At 40.3% G+C, this 16,393-nt stretch overlaps 1 protein-coding gene across 7 annotated transcripts in view; it reads left to right on the top strand.

Moving 5' to 3' along the window:
• The window catches only part of st3gal3b (ST3 beta-galactoside alpha-2,3-sialyltransferase 3b), a 48,301-nt gene that overhangs the window by 17,520 nt on the left and 14,388 nt on the right, over positions 1–16,393 (top strand). For 4 of the 7 annotated variants that reach the window (XM_035906086.2, XM_006786771.3, XM_006786770.3 and 1 more), the window contains exons 3-10: positions 95–181; positions 655–696; positions 1,898–1,940; positions 3,188–3,280; positions 7,116–7,210; positions 11,913–11,976; positions 12,073–12,168; positions 12,891–13,077. In XM_035906086.2, coding sequence (XP_035761979.1) covers positions 95–181; positions 655–696; positions 1,898–1,940; positions 3,188–3,280; positions 7,116–7,210; positions 11,913–11,976; positions 12,073–12,168; positions 12,891–13,077 — 707 coding nt within the window. The remainder of the gene's footprint in view (positions 1–94; positions 182–654; positions 697–1,897; positions 1,941–3,187; positions 3,281–7,115; positions 7,211–11,912; positions 11,977–12,072; positions 12,169–12,890; positions 13,078–16,393) is intronic. The other 3 variants (XM_006786772.3, XM_006786773.3, XM_006786774.3) reach the window with 3 other exon arrangements.

Genomic DNA, 16,393 nt, shown 5'->3' on the forward strand with positions numbered 1-16,393 from the left:
ATTTAGGACCTTGTATATTGGTTGTTTGGTTAATAGTTGCCTTCACAGCTTTATCCTCATGATCTTATTTCAGTTTAACCCCTTTTGTTTACAGACAAAGATGCAGAAGAGCCAACTCTAGCCCAGACTAGAGCCCACAGTAGAGCCCAGACTAAAGGTGCTGAAGTGAAAAGAATTGCAGGTAGAGGCACTGGGACTGTGCCCACATATACTGGGTTACAGTTATGAAGCATTTTTTTTCTATTTCTCTCTTTTTTTTTCTTTTTTTTGTTCTTAATGGTTGAGTTGATGAGGGGTTTAAATATAAATATCTGCTAACTTCACATCGCTTTCCATAACCCTTTTTTATGTCTCAAAACGGTTTTAAACTGTTTGCGCTTATTCATTCATCATACTCTCAATGTTCCAGTGTCCAAACAGTCATATAACCACAATGGAGTCTTGCTTTTAATTTTCTACTTCACTGGGCTTTCTGTCTTTTGAATAAAGATTGGAATTCACAGTCATAATTCAGCCCACTGGGATTAAAGCCACTAACCTCTCCTCTTTCTTACTCCGTAACTCCTGACATTTCCACTTGGCTTTATTTTCAAGTCCAATGCTGCCATGACAGAATGACTTCAAAAGGTGCTAACTGAGCCTTTTCTGTTTCAGAGTTGGAAATGGACAACAACGTGGGACAAATAGTAGGCTCAGGTACAGCTGCAGCCCCACCAGCCCAAACTTTTACCCATCATTGTTGTCCCAGACACCATTTTAAAGAAAACCCTGGGAACCAACAGCCCTGTTAGGTTGGGAAACGCGTGGCATTTTCAAAGAAGTCAGAGAGCTTTGTTTGCTTTTTCCAGTCTGATCTATTCCTAACGAAAAAAGTACTTTGATTTTAGAAGTATCTTTGCTAAATTGATGAAACACTCATAACAACTGCAGGGGAAATGAACATGTGCTCAGCCATCATTCTCTTATGAAGGACAATACAACACTGCCCTCTGTTGTCTCAGTTTGGTAACAAACAGCAGTGAAACGGTCTGCATGAATTTTGGTGGATTATACAGTAAAGGGTTAGAAGACGTAAGATTTACTTACTGCAGGTTAAGTTAAACCACTAAGTTGCTTTGACTCTGCCCTCTGGCTGCTATTCTACAGATGTGTCACCCATCTTGGCTGCTAAGGCTAAGTTCCCTTCCTCCTGGGCAGTGCTTGGATCCTTCCCTTTCAAACCGTCAGACATTCCCATTACCCTTTTTCTTTATCTTTATTTTCTTTTATTCTCCAGCTTCTCTTTGACAAGATCCACAACTGCAGGCGTAATGCTCCACTATTCCTAATTTCCTCCATGCTAATGTAGTTACAGATTTTTATTTATTTATTTATGTTTTTGGCCAGAAATGATCATAGCAAGTATTTTGCAGAGCCAGTCAGCTTTATTGCAAAGAGTCGGCCTGCAATGGAAACAAAGCTCCCATTTCACCTTAAATATGTTCCTCCTGGTTTTCTGTGCTCTCTCTCTCTCTTTTCTACCTCAACGCTTCACTAGGCACCTACTGGCTGTCCCTTTGGTTGCCCATAGGTGATCTCTGACTTGTTTTTCTAACTTTTATTTTAAACTCAACAGATTGTTTTGGCTGGCTTCTCCCTAACCTTGCTTGTTTGTCACAAATCCTTGATCCTAATGCTTTTGTTTACATCTGCCATATTGTTTCCCCCGTGAAAGCCGCACAGGTTGTTTACAACTACAGCTGCTGAGCTGTTAGTTGAATAGCTGGATGACTACATTAAGATGCCATACCTTTGTTGTTGTTCTGTTTTCTTATTGTGTTTTTTCTCAAATCAAAGTGGTTTGTGGGCTCTTGTGGTGATGGATAATTTCCCTTTCTTTTTCCATCTCTGTCCCCAGTGTATGATAAGCAGGGCTTTCTGCTGCAGCTGGACACAAAATTGTGAGTACATCTCTTTCTAGTAAACACTTATGTCATCTATTATAACACATTTAGCTATTCTCCATCATCGTTTGCCACATTACACATGATGGATTCCCAAAACCGAATTCCCTTTTAGACTTTGACTCCATTAATTCAGCGGTGTTTTACATCTGTTATCACAGAATACTGCAGTCAGGCTTGATCAATGGGAAAACACGAAACATGAAAATGTAAACGTTTGGCCAATTAATCTAGCCTTATTTCTTTCCCCCTCCCCCCTCCTCTTTTTAAATAAACACACAGTGTAGGAAACACAGATGGTGACACGAGCACAGATACGATAGGTGGTCTGAGTAATAACTTTTGAAACGAGTGTGAATTGAGATGTAGGTCAGTTAGTGTTTTGTGTTTAGACTGGCTGTGGTTTGTCAGAGTAAGAACATGTTACAATAGATCATTATGCAGCTGTCATTGTGTCACTGTGTTTGTTGATGTGTGTATAATTCCCTGAATTGGTTTGACACATTGGCTCTAAACCACCATGGCAAGGTCCTTTTCTCTGGCCCTACGTTACCGCACAGGAATGAATGAGATGCTGCCATCACAGTCCACATCCACTGCAACCACAATGTCAGCACATGCTTTAAAGTGGAATTCACACGGGTTCACTTCATGTAATGCAGCCGCTTTCTTTACTTTATTGCAATTCATCTTGTAGCTCAGAATTAGTTTGGTGACTTGGGTCATATCTTAATGCGGGGTAGGCAAACTGATGGAAATACCCCAGAGATTTTAATTCCACTCTACTGCAAGTGATTGAAGAGGATTGAAATAAAGTCTGTTAGCATAGATGAGCTTCAGATTATGTGCAAGAAGGCCCCAGTCAAACAGTTTCTCCGGCCAACTTTGATTTTTGGACCTCACATAGTGCAAAGACACGGGCCCCCCTCTCTTTTCCCGTTGTTTATTTGAAGTAGAATCATGGCATACATCACATTATTAATGATCCTGGTAGTAATCGGGAGGTTCAAGCTTTACCACTGCCAGCATGATTATTTAAACAAGGCTTCTCTGCTTCGTCTTGCCACACACACAGGTGATATGCTGACTTGTTGCCGAGTTCCCAGCTAATTCCACAGCCCCATCTCTCCTGCAGATTGTTTGTCAAACAAAGTTTTTGAAGCTTTGAATTTGTCATTTTAATTGGCAATCAGTTATCATGATGTGTCTAATTAAGTTCTCGCTTTCTTCTTTTTAATGTACAGATCGCAGGAGTTAGAATATAAGTACGGCAACCTCAGCGAAGGAGTGTGCAAGCCAGGATATGCAGCAGCTAAGATGGCCACCATCTATCCTAAGTGAGACATTTCTTTTTTTTTTTTCTTTTTTTTTTTTTTTTTGTGCATGTGAAGAACTAACTTTTAATGCAAAATCAAGATCTTTACGCACAGATAATGTTAACTGGATGTCAGCAAGAGAAAAGCTTTTACTCAAGCATACAAACTTGCATGATGTCACTCCTCAAGCCAACTAGGCCTTAAGGGTTTTGAGTCAGTAACAGAGAAGCCCCTACATTCCAATCCAGTCTCCCCCAGTTTCAATCATGTTTCTATCATCTTCTCCCCACCACAAAACCTCAACTGTGTCCTTGTGATCCCCCATTACACAAAAGAACTTTTGTCGCCTGAGTAGAAGGTCTCGCATCACTTCCCTATCGTGTTAAAGAGCCTTAGAGGCGTTCTGTGAACGCCACCAACCAGCTTCCTGTCTTGACTCATCAAGGGGTCTCTAATACCCAGCCTACACAGTCTATACAATCCCCAATAGTCCTCTTGATGTCATTGGTTCTTTTGTTTTTTCACTGTCTCCACTTTGTCGTCCGTTTCAGCTCAGTCTATTGGACGTTGTCCTTTTAGCGTTCTTGTGCAAGGGTAGTTTTCATGTTGCTAAATAATAGGCTGTGACACTAAAGTAACTACTTGACCTAGCTATTGGGCAAAGGAATATATTGAACCTCCTCCTAATCTACCTGTTCAGCATTGAATCCTGCTTGTTTGCGTGTGGTGGTAGAGTGGTTACCACTGCAAGAAGTTTGTAGGTTTGAACCCTCTGGCCATTTGGGACTTTTCTGTTTGAAGTCTAAATGTTCTCTCTGTCTCTGTGTGGGGTTTCCTCCAGGCGCACAGGCTTTCTTACCACAGTACAAAAACATGCATGTTAAATTGTGATTGCAAATTGGCTTTAGATGGGAGAGTGTTAGCAACATGTTCAAGGTGGGCCCCGTCGGTCGCCCAGTGACCGCTGAGATGGTCTCCAGAGATCAACGTCTCCATACATGGATTCATTTTATTAATTTTTTGTGGTATGTTTTTTTCCTTAGTTAAGAGATTGGAGTGGAAAAAAAATGGAAATGGTAGTGACACATAGGTGCAATCTATTGTGATCCCTGACAATCATGGGCAGCCACTGTGAAGGTTTGTACAAGTTTGACTTCATGGTTTTGCAGTAGGTGACACACCAGTGTTGACACCCAGAGGCATGCCATTCTACTAGACTGAACAATTTGGGACTAGCTCTCAATTCCCATACTTAACAGTCGTAGTATCTTGTTACTCTGCCGTGCCATTTTTTTCTTTTCTTTTTTCTTTTTCTTTTAAATTAAAAGTAGTAGTATTTAATTGAGTCTATTAAAGGTATATGACCTACAGTGGCTCCAAATGCTCTAAATAACACAATCAGCTGCCCTGTGGGCTATAAATTGTAACTCTTTTTTTTTTTAATAAGATGGACAAAGCACTTTGTGCCACTGCCCTCTACCTATATGAGAGGCTATGATTTAACAATGTCCTCCCTGGTAATGACTTCCTCTCATCAGCCGCACGTGTCGGATCAAAGTTCTGTTCAACACAGAAAACCCCTGGGAGCCCACTGATTACTACCACCTTCAACCCAGTCTCTCACAGGTCAATAAGCACAATTAATGCTGCACTTAGTATAAGTTTGTCTGTATGCTCATTTGTATAAATAAGTGTAAGTGTGCAGCCAAATGTACACAGTTGTGCTGTGTGTGTTTGTTTGGTCGTGATTTATTGTCTCCTGTGTGGAAGGGAAGTCGGCTGTTTAACATCTTATCTGTTAGCGTTCTTTATTTCTGCCTGCTTTGTACGTTTACCATTAAAATATTCTCGTTAACAGTTTGTGTGAATTGGTGTGGACGACAGTTCGACAGTTAAAGAAAACCTACTTAACCTCTAGCAGTGAGGTCCTATGGGTCTCCATCTAATCATCATCTGCTTCCTCCATGTTTGTCTTCTTCTGAAGCTCCTTGCCCTACAGTCTCCAATTTATTTTACGCCCCTCCCCTCACCCTCTCCTTTCCCCCCAAACTGTTTGTATTAGAGCCCTAAATCAAGTGTTGGCAGTGAACTCGAAGTGGCACGGTTATGAAAATATTGCCTGTGAGAGATGGACCCAGCAAAGGAAATGAGCACAATGCATCCCTGCCTGTTGGCTGTTTTTGGGAGCCCTCACTACTTATTTAACAACTAGCAGCCCCCTGTCTCTCTGCTTGGTCAGGATGTCAGTGACTGACTGTTGGTCAGGGCTCACTGACTTGTAATGGTCCCGTGTTATTTATATCCCCATGTGGCCTCAGAAGGCCCAGGTTTAATGAATCTCCATTTGTTTTGCCTGGACACAAGTCTCTAAGTGTGCATGCCCCTGTCAGGCGAGGTGAGTCAAGGTGGAGAGAGAGCCATACATAACTACCTCTAGTCGCTCGCTGGAGAATAATGAGGATTTCAAAGAATGATTACCTTGCTTGGAAGAGGCTGAAGCTTAACCGGAAGGTCTCCCAATAATGTCAGCCATGTTTGGTCATTGTGTCTCACATATTTCTTGTCAACCAGTGGCAGTGTTATGTTATGGGAACAAGTATTCAAAGGTCCTGCTGAGAAACAGAGGTGTGATTGAGCTTGTGAGTGTTTTCATGCTTCCATAGTTTGAATGCTGTTTGTCGGCTGCAGGAGGAATAATTTATAGCTTTGTGTGTTTATTGGACAGGTGCATCAGCACAGTGCAACACTTATATTGCTGGTGGTCTAGTTCTGGGGAAGAGGTGCAATAAGCACTCTGTAATGTAATCTCTGTATTTCTTTAGAAATTAACTAAAGATGTACACCAGTTTGATAAATCTCCTTAACTTTGTCTTTTCTGTAGGGGTGTCACGATGCTTTTAAGTTTGACACAAAATGTTAGGCAGCTTGTTAAAGAACAGCACATCCATAGAGCTCCATCCATGTAAACATCAGAAGAGAAACGACACGAACGGCTCCTTGCTCCTTTTTCCTCTTGCCTTGCATCCCTCGTGCTTGACAGCGGGTTATAAAAACACACATCCATCCCGAAGCTACACTTGCAGAAATGGCACATAACCCAGCGCTAGGGTCACAGGCGTTACTAAGAGGAAATGACTCCTTTTTGATATCGGAGCTGCAGTTAATCAAAGAGAGACACACACGCACACTTCTATAGCCACACAGGATAAGGAAGAGGCGATGGTGGAAGTAGCGGGTCGTGGGCCATTAAAAACATTGGCCACTGGGGTGTTTTTGACTATCAAGCCTAATTTGTTTTCTAATGGGACTGACATTTTGTTCTAACCATTTCAACTGTGTATTCTGTCTTGGGTAAAACAATTTTTTTTTATCAACCCCTGAAGTCTCTTCGTTGAGAACAACATCCTCCACTCTAATTCAGTCTTGCTTCAGATCGTTAGAGGAAAAAAACATTGTGACATGAGTGTTGTTTCAGACAACATCATGTGTCAGATGTGATTTAGGCCCTGGAGGAGAGGTTATGTTGACTGGTTATGCACTGCAACCTCTTAATTTCTATCACCTGCTTAGATTTGAGCTGTTGTGCTAAGGTGTGTGGAGGCTTTGCTCATTTTAGGAAGCTTTTACAGGGTGTGGGGAGGGGGTGTGGGGATGCTAGGCTTAATGATGATGGGACATAAAAAGTCGCATAGAGCGACGGAAATATTGGTAGATTCAGCACACAATAAGTAATTGTTGAAAGTTTGTAACAGGAGCTGTTATACTAAGAATACTGGATATTACAGCATTGGTGTTTTTATCTTCTGTATCTTGGCTAATGAGAACCATCTCCACTTTTGTTTCCTCTCTCTTACAGGTTTACGAAATTGGCGCCAATGTTTCTTGATCGAAACTTCAAACGGCTATCAAAAGTCAACAACTACTTACCTCCATTCGGCTTTAAAACGCAAGGTAAAGCCATTCATCACAGTTGACCCTCCACTAGTGTGTATATTTACTGTGGATTATAGTAATTATATGTTCTGGGGCACACAGGACAGCTATTTTCACATGTTTCCCCCCCCCTCTTTAAATTAGACACCAAGCTTAAGCCATAAAGATTGGTGGAGTGCCCATTTAAAGTAAGACTGAGCATGTGTTCGTTTGCCACTGTTACGTTTAGAGGCTGTGTGGGAGATTGATGCCTGATGTAGTGCAGTTTTGTGCCTGTAGTGCCTGGTATCTCAGATATGAGCCAACAAGCTTTGCGTGTTTTCAGTATTAATCAACATCATATTCTGGCTTGCCAATATTTTATTTTGTTCAGTAGAAGCAATGACATTCTTTATTTATCGGGGTTTTATCACTTGGCTCCTCATACTGTTTGTACTTGGCTACAGTCAGTACATACCAACCAACAATTTCAAAATGTCTCCTAAGAAGTTATTTTAACAGTTCAGACTGAATTTCCACTTGGTTTGTTTTGTATGAGTTGTTGAGAAAATCTAAGATCTAAGAAAAATAAGGCTCATTATTTCTCTGTGACTTAAAGAATTTCTTTTTACCATTATTGCAAAGTTTGTATTTTGGACATAATATATATATAATATGGAAATAATGTATTTTTCCTTTGCATGTTTGTTTGTTGCATATTATTTTTGAAAAATGGATAATTATTAATAATTATAGTCTCCAAATAATAATGCAAGCAGAGAGTGTTTACAAATTCCCAAGATGAGTTTCTGTTAAGATTGGAAAGGGTTGCAGAAGTTCATTTACAATAGACACAAGAAACTGACAGATATTATTTTGGGGGGGGGGGGGGTCTCATATCAACCTTTTGTTTAGTTAAAGCTAATCTCCAACAACACAGTCTTCTTTCTCTTGAAGGTGAAAAAATATGTAACTGGTCACTTTTTATCACTTTGAGTGATTAAAGTCTTTTTGGAAGCAAGTCTTCTAACTTGCAGATGTAGATGGACAGTTAATTTGAGACTAAGCCCCTATAAATAGACTGGCACGCATAAAGTGCTTTTCTATTTGAAGCACTCGAAAGTCTTTTACTACAAGCCTCTTTCGCCCAATCACAGGCAGTTTTTTTTTTTTTTTCTATGCCAACCTGTCTCTCTGATGGATGCATCAGGGACAACTTTAACATAATGCCCAAGGATACTTTGACATGCAGACTGGAGTGAAGGAAACCAACAACCTTCCGATTGACAGATGGCAAGCTCTACCTCCTGAGCCATTGCCGGAGGTGGAGAGACTGTCAAAACTGCACTCACCAAGCTGTAGTTATGGAATTGCCAATCAAATCCAAAATTTGACTCTACCTACATAGGTTCTCTCCCAGCACTCTAGGTAACAGTCCACAGACTTGGTTATTACTTTAACTGGTGATTCTAAATTTTCTGTAGGTGTAAATGTGACTGAATGGTTGCTATCCCTAGGTGACAGCTGGGAAAGTCTAGTACCTATAGCCTAAAATTAAAGAATACTTGCTTTACTGCCTTCACAGCCAGCGAAGCATAACATGGTAATACTGGTAATGCTCTCACGGTATAACATTCATAAAGATATGATAGATTTTTTATTTTTTTATTTTTTTAAGTATTCTCAGGCAGTCAGTCCAACCTCCGCAGACTTCTGTGTTTGTCGTAACCTTTCAAGTGATTTACATTTATTTGCTGGATGAACTCTATCTTGGGACCGGAAAATCTGATGTCTTCTAACACTCCAACGTTAGCATGTCCGCACAAAGTGTTTGCACTTGTTAACTGACCTTAACACACTCCAGCACTTCAGATATCGAACAAGTACACAGTACCATGGGAACCTAAGAGATAACATTAATCTGTCTTCACTGGCGTGCTCTGTCACATTTTCCAATACTTACAAGCAGAAGGTAAAGGGAATGTTACCTTTGTGCTCTGGCAAGTTCTCCACCGTCAATTGAACGTGTACTCATGTACACACACAGCCACAGCTATCAATAGAGCGCTCCCTGTGTGAGTGTTACACCTGGTTTCTGTTTTCTCCACGGACTGTGATGGCAGTGGGGTTTCCCTTTTAGTGGTACTCATGTGGAGAGATGATACGTGTGGATCTTGAATAGAACTCCACAAAGGATTCCAAATTGAGACCACGGAGTAGCGCTGGTGGGTGGGAGTTTTATTTTTACTTTTTATTCTGCCAAGAAGTATCTTTGGGACACATCAGCTATAGCCTGAAGAAGGAAGAATAAACGTTAAGCTGCCCTGATTTGGTTTCCGGGGGGAATAAAGCTGCACTGCCAGTGATCGCTCAAAATTCAGGATTAATTTAAATTTTAAATGAAAATCTTTTTAAATATCTTATTTCTGCAGTCTAAAGTGGACTTCTTTTTAAACTGTTAATAGACTGGAGGAATTTTGTGGTGTGAGGGTGTTGAACCATAAGTTTATAAATTCCTTGCAGTGCTATTTTTGGAGAACCTGTTGGGAGGAAAGGATGTGATTTGTTGTTAGTTGCTTCTGTATGTATCCATGCTTGTTTCCAGCTGTTATATGTAGTTTGGGACATTAACTTTTTTTTTGTGTATGTGTGTAGGGATGAACTTTTTCCTAACACCTGAAAACTGTATCGTCATCCAGTTTGGTGTACAAATGATCAGAGAAGCTAATCTATCTTTGCAAATACTGATCCAGGGTTAGAAAGCTGCAGCAGACTATTTAAAAACTGTGTCCTCATCAGGCAGCTCCACAGTTTTACAAGTAAAGGAGTGATGTCCCTGCACTATTGGTGCTGTTTTCATTCTCAGCATGTCCACCAAATGAAATCACACCGACCGTTATGCAACTTTACACTTAGTTAGGAGGAAGCACAATTAAGGCAGCCAGACTGTGAGCTGGTGCCAAAGAACACATCTCACATTTGCAGTCATTAGCAGTTTTTTTTCTTCTTTTTTTTTTTTCACAGTTGTTAACTAATTTATCAAGGGTAGTGATACTTTATCTTTGTACTTGAGATAAATTTTTGGCCTTTTTTTTTGTTTTGTTTTGTTCTTTTTTTGCGATCATCTTTCTTTCATCACAGGATTTGTTGTAGTGTTTAGTCTCCACTCTTTCCAGCAAAGTGTCTGTGTTTATGTGTTATGTGATGCTTCTGCTATTCGCCGGTGTTGCCAGTAAAGATTTTTAACATTTCAAGAGTTCCACATTGGACTAATGTCTGCACTTGCAGCAATTTGTCTTTTGGCACTACCACAAGACATGCTTTGCTGAAAGGGTTTACCGCAGGTACTTAGAGCAATTAGCTTCCATGTTGTCCTCTGAAAGAGCACACTACCCATTGTGATTTTTCACTTTTCACCCGCTCGGATCCAGGTGTGGTCCTCGGCCTTGTGTTTATGCGGCTCAGGGTGATACTTGACGCCAGACATTGACACCACATCCAAACAATAAGCTGTGGCTCTGCTCGCCTCTCTTCACTAGGTTAATCATTAGGATTGTTAGACAGGGTGGATGGACTATAATATGTCTTACAACCTGGTTTGAGGCCCCAGTCTAAACGCTCAGTCTGCAAAAAGAGGCCAAGAAAAACAACAAGAGTGAGAGTAAAGGCAGACGGTGTGCTGCATTATGAATATAATAAATGAAATAGAATGCTATAAAATAATGACAGACTTTTTGTGTTTCTTTTAAAAATTTTTTATTAAATTAAACGATGAAGATGCGAATTGAGGACTTTTTTTTTTTTTTATCACAGCTGTTAAATCCACGTAGTTACAAATTCCTGCAAATGTAAGATGGAACAAAAATAGGTGCAACTCTAATGGAATCTGCACATTTGGGATGTTGAAGAAGATGAGTTATAAATATAAGAGGTCTAAAAATGGTCAGGAGGAAGAAATGCATGCAAGATCTAATGCTGGAGCTATGACTCCAGCACAATAGCCCGTAGAACATGGCAGGAATGCATGCTATGGCTAAACATCGCCGTTTCTCAACCTGTGATCAGAGTGGTGCTAGCCATGCAAGGAGACGAGTACAACACCGGCCACTTAACCAGGAGAATGTGATTGTTTGAAAACAGCATTCCACTCTGAGTGCTTTTATGGCAGAGTTTTTACATACACACGCATACCATCCTTAACTCCGTATGGCTGTTTCTCTCAGATTCACTCCTCTCCAGAATACAACAGCTTCCCCCCCTGTAATCCCCATCACCACTATTCCTGAGGTTCACTGGTCACTCCTTATCTATGAGTGAATAAACGGAGGGTGGTGTTCTCTCTTCCTGTTTGAAGACCACCTAGATTGTTATATCTCGGGTGGTATGTTGAAATCTTTGGCAGTCTGTTTGGCCTTTAAAAGTGTGATTTCCAATATGTCATTTTTATTATTTGAGAACATCAACTCGTCTTTGGAGCTAAAAGGACGTTCTGAGCGCTTAAAGTGACTGACTCTGATGACAGAGCTCCATTTCTAGTGTCAGATTAGTAGATGGAGTATTTTAATGTTTGATACTTGGAGCATCATTCACTGCCGAGGTAAAAATTATAAGCTTGGCAATGAATTTCACCCACATTTTGCATTTAATGTACTCGTGGATGAATTTTTAATGGGGATTTATTGTAGTATGGAGGTTCTGTCCTGTCTTTAAAATCCTGCTTTGTTTTCTTCTTTCTCTGCAGAGAGAATAATAGACAGCATTTTGACTATAACAAAAAATTACGGGCTGGGAGAGGAGCTTGACAGGTACCTGCACCCTACTCGTCAGCGTCAGCATGAAGTCTCTTTTTGCTTCCTTGTTTCTTCTTAATATGACTAATGTCTGGCTGTCCTGCCTTCCAGTCTCAGCTGTAAACGATGCATTGTCGTGGGTAATGGTGGGATCTTGTCCAACAAGTCTCTGGGGTCCCGAATAGACGAATACGATGTGGTGGTCAGGTAAGATACCAAAATAAAAGGGATTCTGTATAACAGCAGTGTTCTGTATAAGTTAAATAGTGTGAAGGTGGGGTTTTTTGTTTTTTTTTTTGTTTTTTTGGACAGCTTGAATTTTTAGTTGAAGGGAAGAAAATATGTCTTCTGCATCATCAACACATGACCAAATAGGAATGCATGGTTGCTTCAGTGAGCTGGGAATCGGTATTGTGGAATATCGAGAAGTCTCTGCTCTGTTTTTTGTTATTTGGGGGGGACTCGGTAACATACTTTGTTATGACCTTTTGTTATGCATACTTTATACACTGCCTCCACCTGACATCAGAGCTCACTGCAGGCAGACGGGCATTCCCTGGAGTGGAGCGGACTGTGAACTCGCATCAGCCCACAGGCGAGCACAGCAGCCCACTATTCAGCTAAACGAGCTAAAGATGAAAACGGGAAACTCCAAAATAAAACAGGATGTACTGTTACCTTTAGTGACTGTGTCTGAAAGCTCAGGTTGAACTTAACATTCCACTTGTTTCCAGAATGACTGTGGCTTACCCAGATGTTGTCAGATGTTAGCTCTTGTGATGAGGTTGCAAGCTGGATTTCCAGTGTGCTTTGTCTTTCTGTTTGCAGACGTGCTGTTTTATCTAAATATCGAAAATAATAATCCTGTGCTTTTCACTATATTTTTCCTAAATTCCTGATTCCACCCTTTGTCTTTCTTGCATTGACAGGTTGAATGAAGCTCTAGTAAAAGGTTATGGAAAAGATGTAGGAACCAAAACCACCATAAGGATTACATATCCAGAGGGTGCGATCCAGAACCCAGAAAACTACGAACAAGACTCACTTTTTGTTCTATCTGCTTTCAAACCACTTGATTTCAAGTGGCTCAGACAAATGGTCTACAAGGAGAAAATGGTAAGGACATATTTGAGGGGCGGGTTGTTTTGTTTTTTGGTGGTTTTGTTTGTTTGTTTTGTTTTTTCTTCCAATGAATGAAGGTTGAAATCTTGAACTTACAAACACAAAACCTGGAAGATATTTGAACTACTTGAGTATTAAAATATAAATGGATCCAAAATGCAAGCAGTTTTTATAGAACAAGATTCCTACTTATGCTTGCATTCGCTTACATTTTCTTTCATTTATTTCAGCATTTGCTTTCCTCACTCTGTATTTGTTGGTTTGATCAGCACTCAGCTGAATTATTGCGCAACAATTTTGTCCTCCTTTGAACATCTATATCAGAGCAGTATAATCTATAATCACATCCTCCTGATTACCTTCTGTGGAAATCTAAACCACTTTGTAAAAGCATAAATAAGAATACACATAACTATGCCATATACTAAATTAATATTGGGAATGTTTTAGATGATTTAAATGCTTAATGTGGAAAGGACATTCAAGGAAAAATGACCTTATTTTTTCCCTTTGCTTTGCCATGTAACAAGCCTATCGCATGTCCCATGGAATATTAGTATTGGCACAGGTAATTGACAGGTTATGAGTTGCCCTATTAATCTCACAGGGTCAGACTGAATGGCCCAATTGTGTCTACGTTATCTATGAAAGTATTACCGAACATGGCTGTCTTTTAATGCCTCCTTTTCTCGTTTTGTCCTTTTGTTAGAAAAAAAGCTCTCTTGGCACTTTCATTCTGTTCTTGTTGAGCAGTCTATAATATATCCTTGACTGGGATTATTTTGAATCCACTTAGCTTAAGGACAAAGGGCCTGCCTCAAAGTATTTAAGGGAACATACTAGATCCTCCCTTTCTTTTCTCTCCCCCCCCCCCCCCCTTTTTTTTTTTTTTTTTTAAAGTTGTAGCATGTTTTATATCTTTATGAATTTACATTATTGCTGAGTGCTTCTATAAAGCTCCACATATGCAGTGTTAAGCAAAACCATCCTCCCTCCTTCTGTGAGGGGAGGTCACAAATTCACCCATAAAGGGCAATAACTTGACTTGATTTTAAATTTGGACGATTTCCCCTTCAAGGCCATTCTGTGCACCGTTGCATCACTTCGAGCACTCTTCCTAGGTTTGAATCGCTCCCTGGCCACTTGCATGCACACTGAAATTTCAGTTGTCAAAACAGCAACACTTCCACTTGGAATTTCCAAAGTGGTGTTTATACACCACTTTGGAAATAGTCATTAGTTATTATTAATCCATGGCTTTCTTCCACAGTGTGCCTTTTATCGTGTCTCCCTGCCTGGTCTCACTTTGGGGGTTCTCTCTCTTTTATTGTAGGGTCTTTACCTTACAATACAAAGCGTCTTGAGACGACTGTTGTTGAGATTTTGGCGCTGTATAAGTAAAATTTAAATGGATTTGTGAGAAAGGACAGACATACAGAGGTGTGAGTGGTTAGCATGCTTCTGGTCACACTACTGACCTTTTGGGTTTGGACTCTGTGTGCTTTCTCTAAACTACAGTTTGGTGTTCAGGTCGTAGCTTTAGTGTCTGGCTCCAGTGATCATCCTCGACATGAAAGCTGCATCGGTTTGACACAGAAGTTGATCTTTGTTTAGCCTGTGGTAAAATCTAAAAAGAGCACATGCAGGTGGTCATATTGGGATTTCCAGTGAGCAATCAAAAAACTGTGAACACAGGAAGTGGTGCAAAGGTGCACACAGAGGTCTCCTGCGTGGGGAGGAGTGTTGAATTTAAAGCAGATGTTTGTTTGTGTGGGTTTTGGTTTTTTGTTGTTGTTAATGTCGGTGTTGTAAAACTCACATATGTAATTTTATTAAAAAAAACTCAGGGAGTGTATTTTTAAGCAGTCAGAATAATCAAATTATTTATTTTTGTTGTTTTGTTTTGGAAAAAAGTCTCATCAGAAAACACAGGATTTGGGAAACCTGCTTTATTTTCTGACACAGCCGAGTGAATTTCAGAGACCGTATCCCAGCTGGAATTTTTATAAGGCGGCTTTTGTCAAAATAGAAAGTCACAAGTGGGAAAAAAACAGAATAAGGGTGGGTGGGTGGGAATGGACAATACAGTTAGGGTATGGCATAACAAACTGAAACAAAGTAGTAGTGTGAATTTTGGTTAAAGGACAAAAGAAAATGAATAGGTGGAAAGGATAATGTCAAATGGAGTAAAGGGTTAACAGCTGAGGAAAGGAGAGTGAGTAGTGGAAGTTGACGGTAAAGTAAAACAAAATAAAACTGCTTTCTGGCTGGCTTATGGCGTCTTCAGCCTTTGATAGTGCCCAGATTTTTGTGGCGTGTCAGATGGAGAGGACAGTGAAAATGGCTGCCTGGATAATTGATCTGGCCCCCGGCGTCTGACTCAGTCCTCTTTGATCTGCTGAGGAAGGAGGAATGCAACTCGTATTAATTATCAGGAAACAGAAACATCATCAGTGTCTTCTGTTTTGAGGCTCGATGACAGCATGGCAGAATAAAACTGACACATGTGCAGACACCCATGTTTGACCTCCAGAAAACAGGAACATGATGGGACACGCTATTTATATGGCAGGAAATCGAATGCAATTCATCTGTACTGCCATTCTAGACAGTTTGCTCCATTTTTATTTTGGCAGCTTGTGCTTCTGAAACTCTTTCAGTGTAAAAGTAATCCATTAACTAGAATTACAATCCCAAAAAAAGCCCCTCTAACTGTTCAGGCTTGTTGCTAAGAGTCTACAGTCCTAGAATAGCAGAGTCGGTCAGTTGTGCAATCTTGTCGGTTTAAACTGCTTCAGTCCAGATGTTAAATGGGCTGCCTTCCTCATTAGTGCTGACCGTTGCTCCCCGGTAGAGTCTCAGTGGTGGTAGGTGTTGTTATGACTGTAAGCCGATGTGTTTAGGGAATGCTTTCATTTGACACTAGTTTCGAAAGTTGTGTATAATAAGTAGCACGTCACGTTGGTTTAAATGATAAATGAACTGTCTGCAGCAAGCTTTTATGTGCTTATTTAAAAATGCATCACACAGGCATTTAATTTGTTTGCTCACATTAAACTATTTGGTAAGAAGATGCAGCATATACCTTTAGTGAAGCATGAAGCTGCTTGTGTTACTAGGAGAGCAATATCTGTTTGCTGTTGGATTTTCTGCCTTGGCAGCAACATGAAAGAAACCCGTCAAAAGACTGATATCCGTCTTCATTGTATCTCATTCACTAGCAGCAGGGAAAAATGCAGAGTAAACACCAAGATGTTTTTATCTGCACGTTTGATTTCACCTTCTGTGATCTCAGAAAAAACGTTCCTAA

Source organism: Neolamprologus brichardi, chromosome 18, assembly GCF_056152115.1.
Source record: "Neolamprologus brichardi isolate AB-2024 chromosome 18, ASM5615211v1, whole genome shotgun sequence".
In the NCBI taxonomy this organism is placed as follows: Eukaryota; Metazoa; Chordata; class Actinopteri; order Cichliformes; family Cichlidae; genus Neolamprologus; species Neolamprologus brichardi.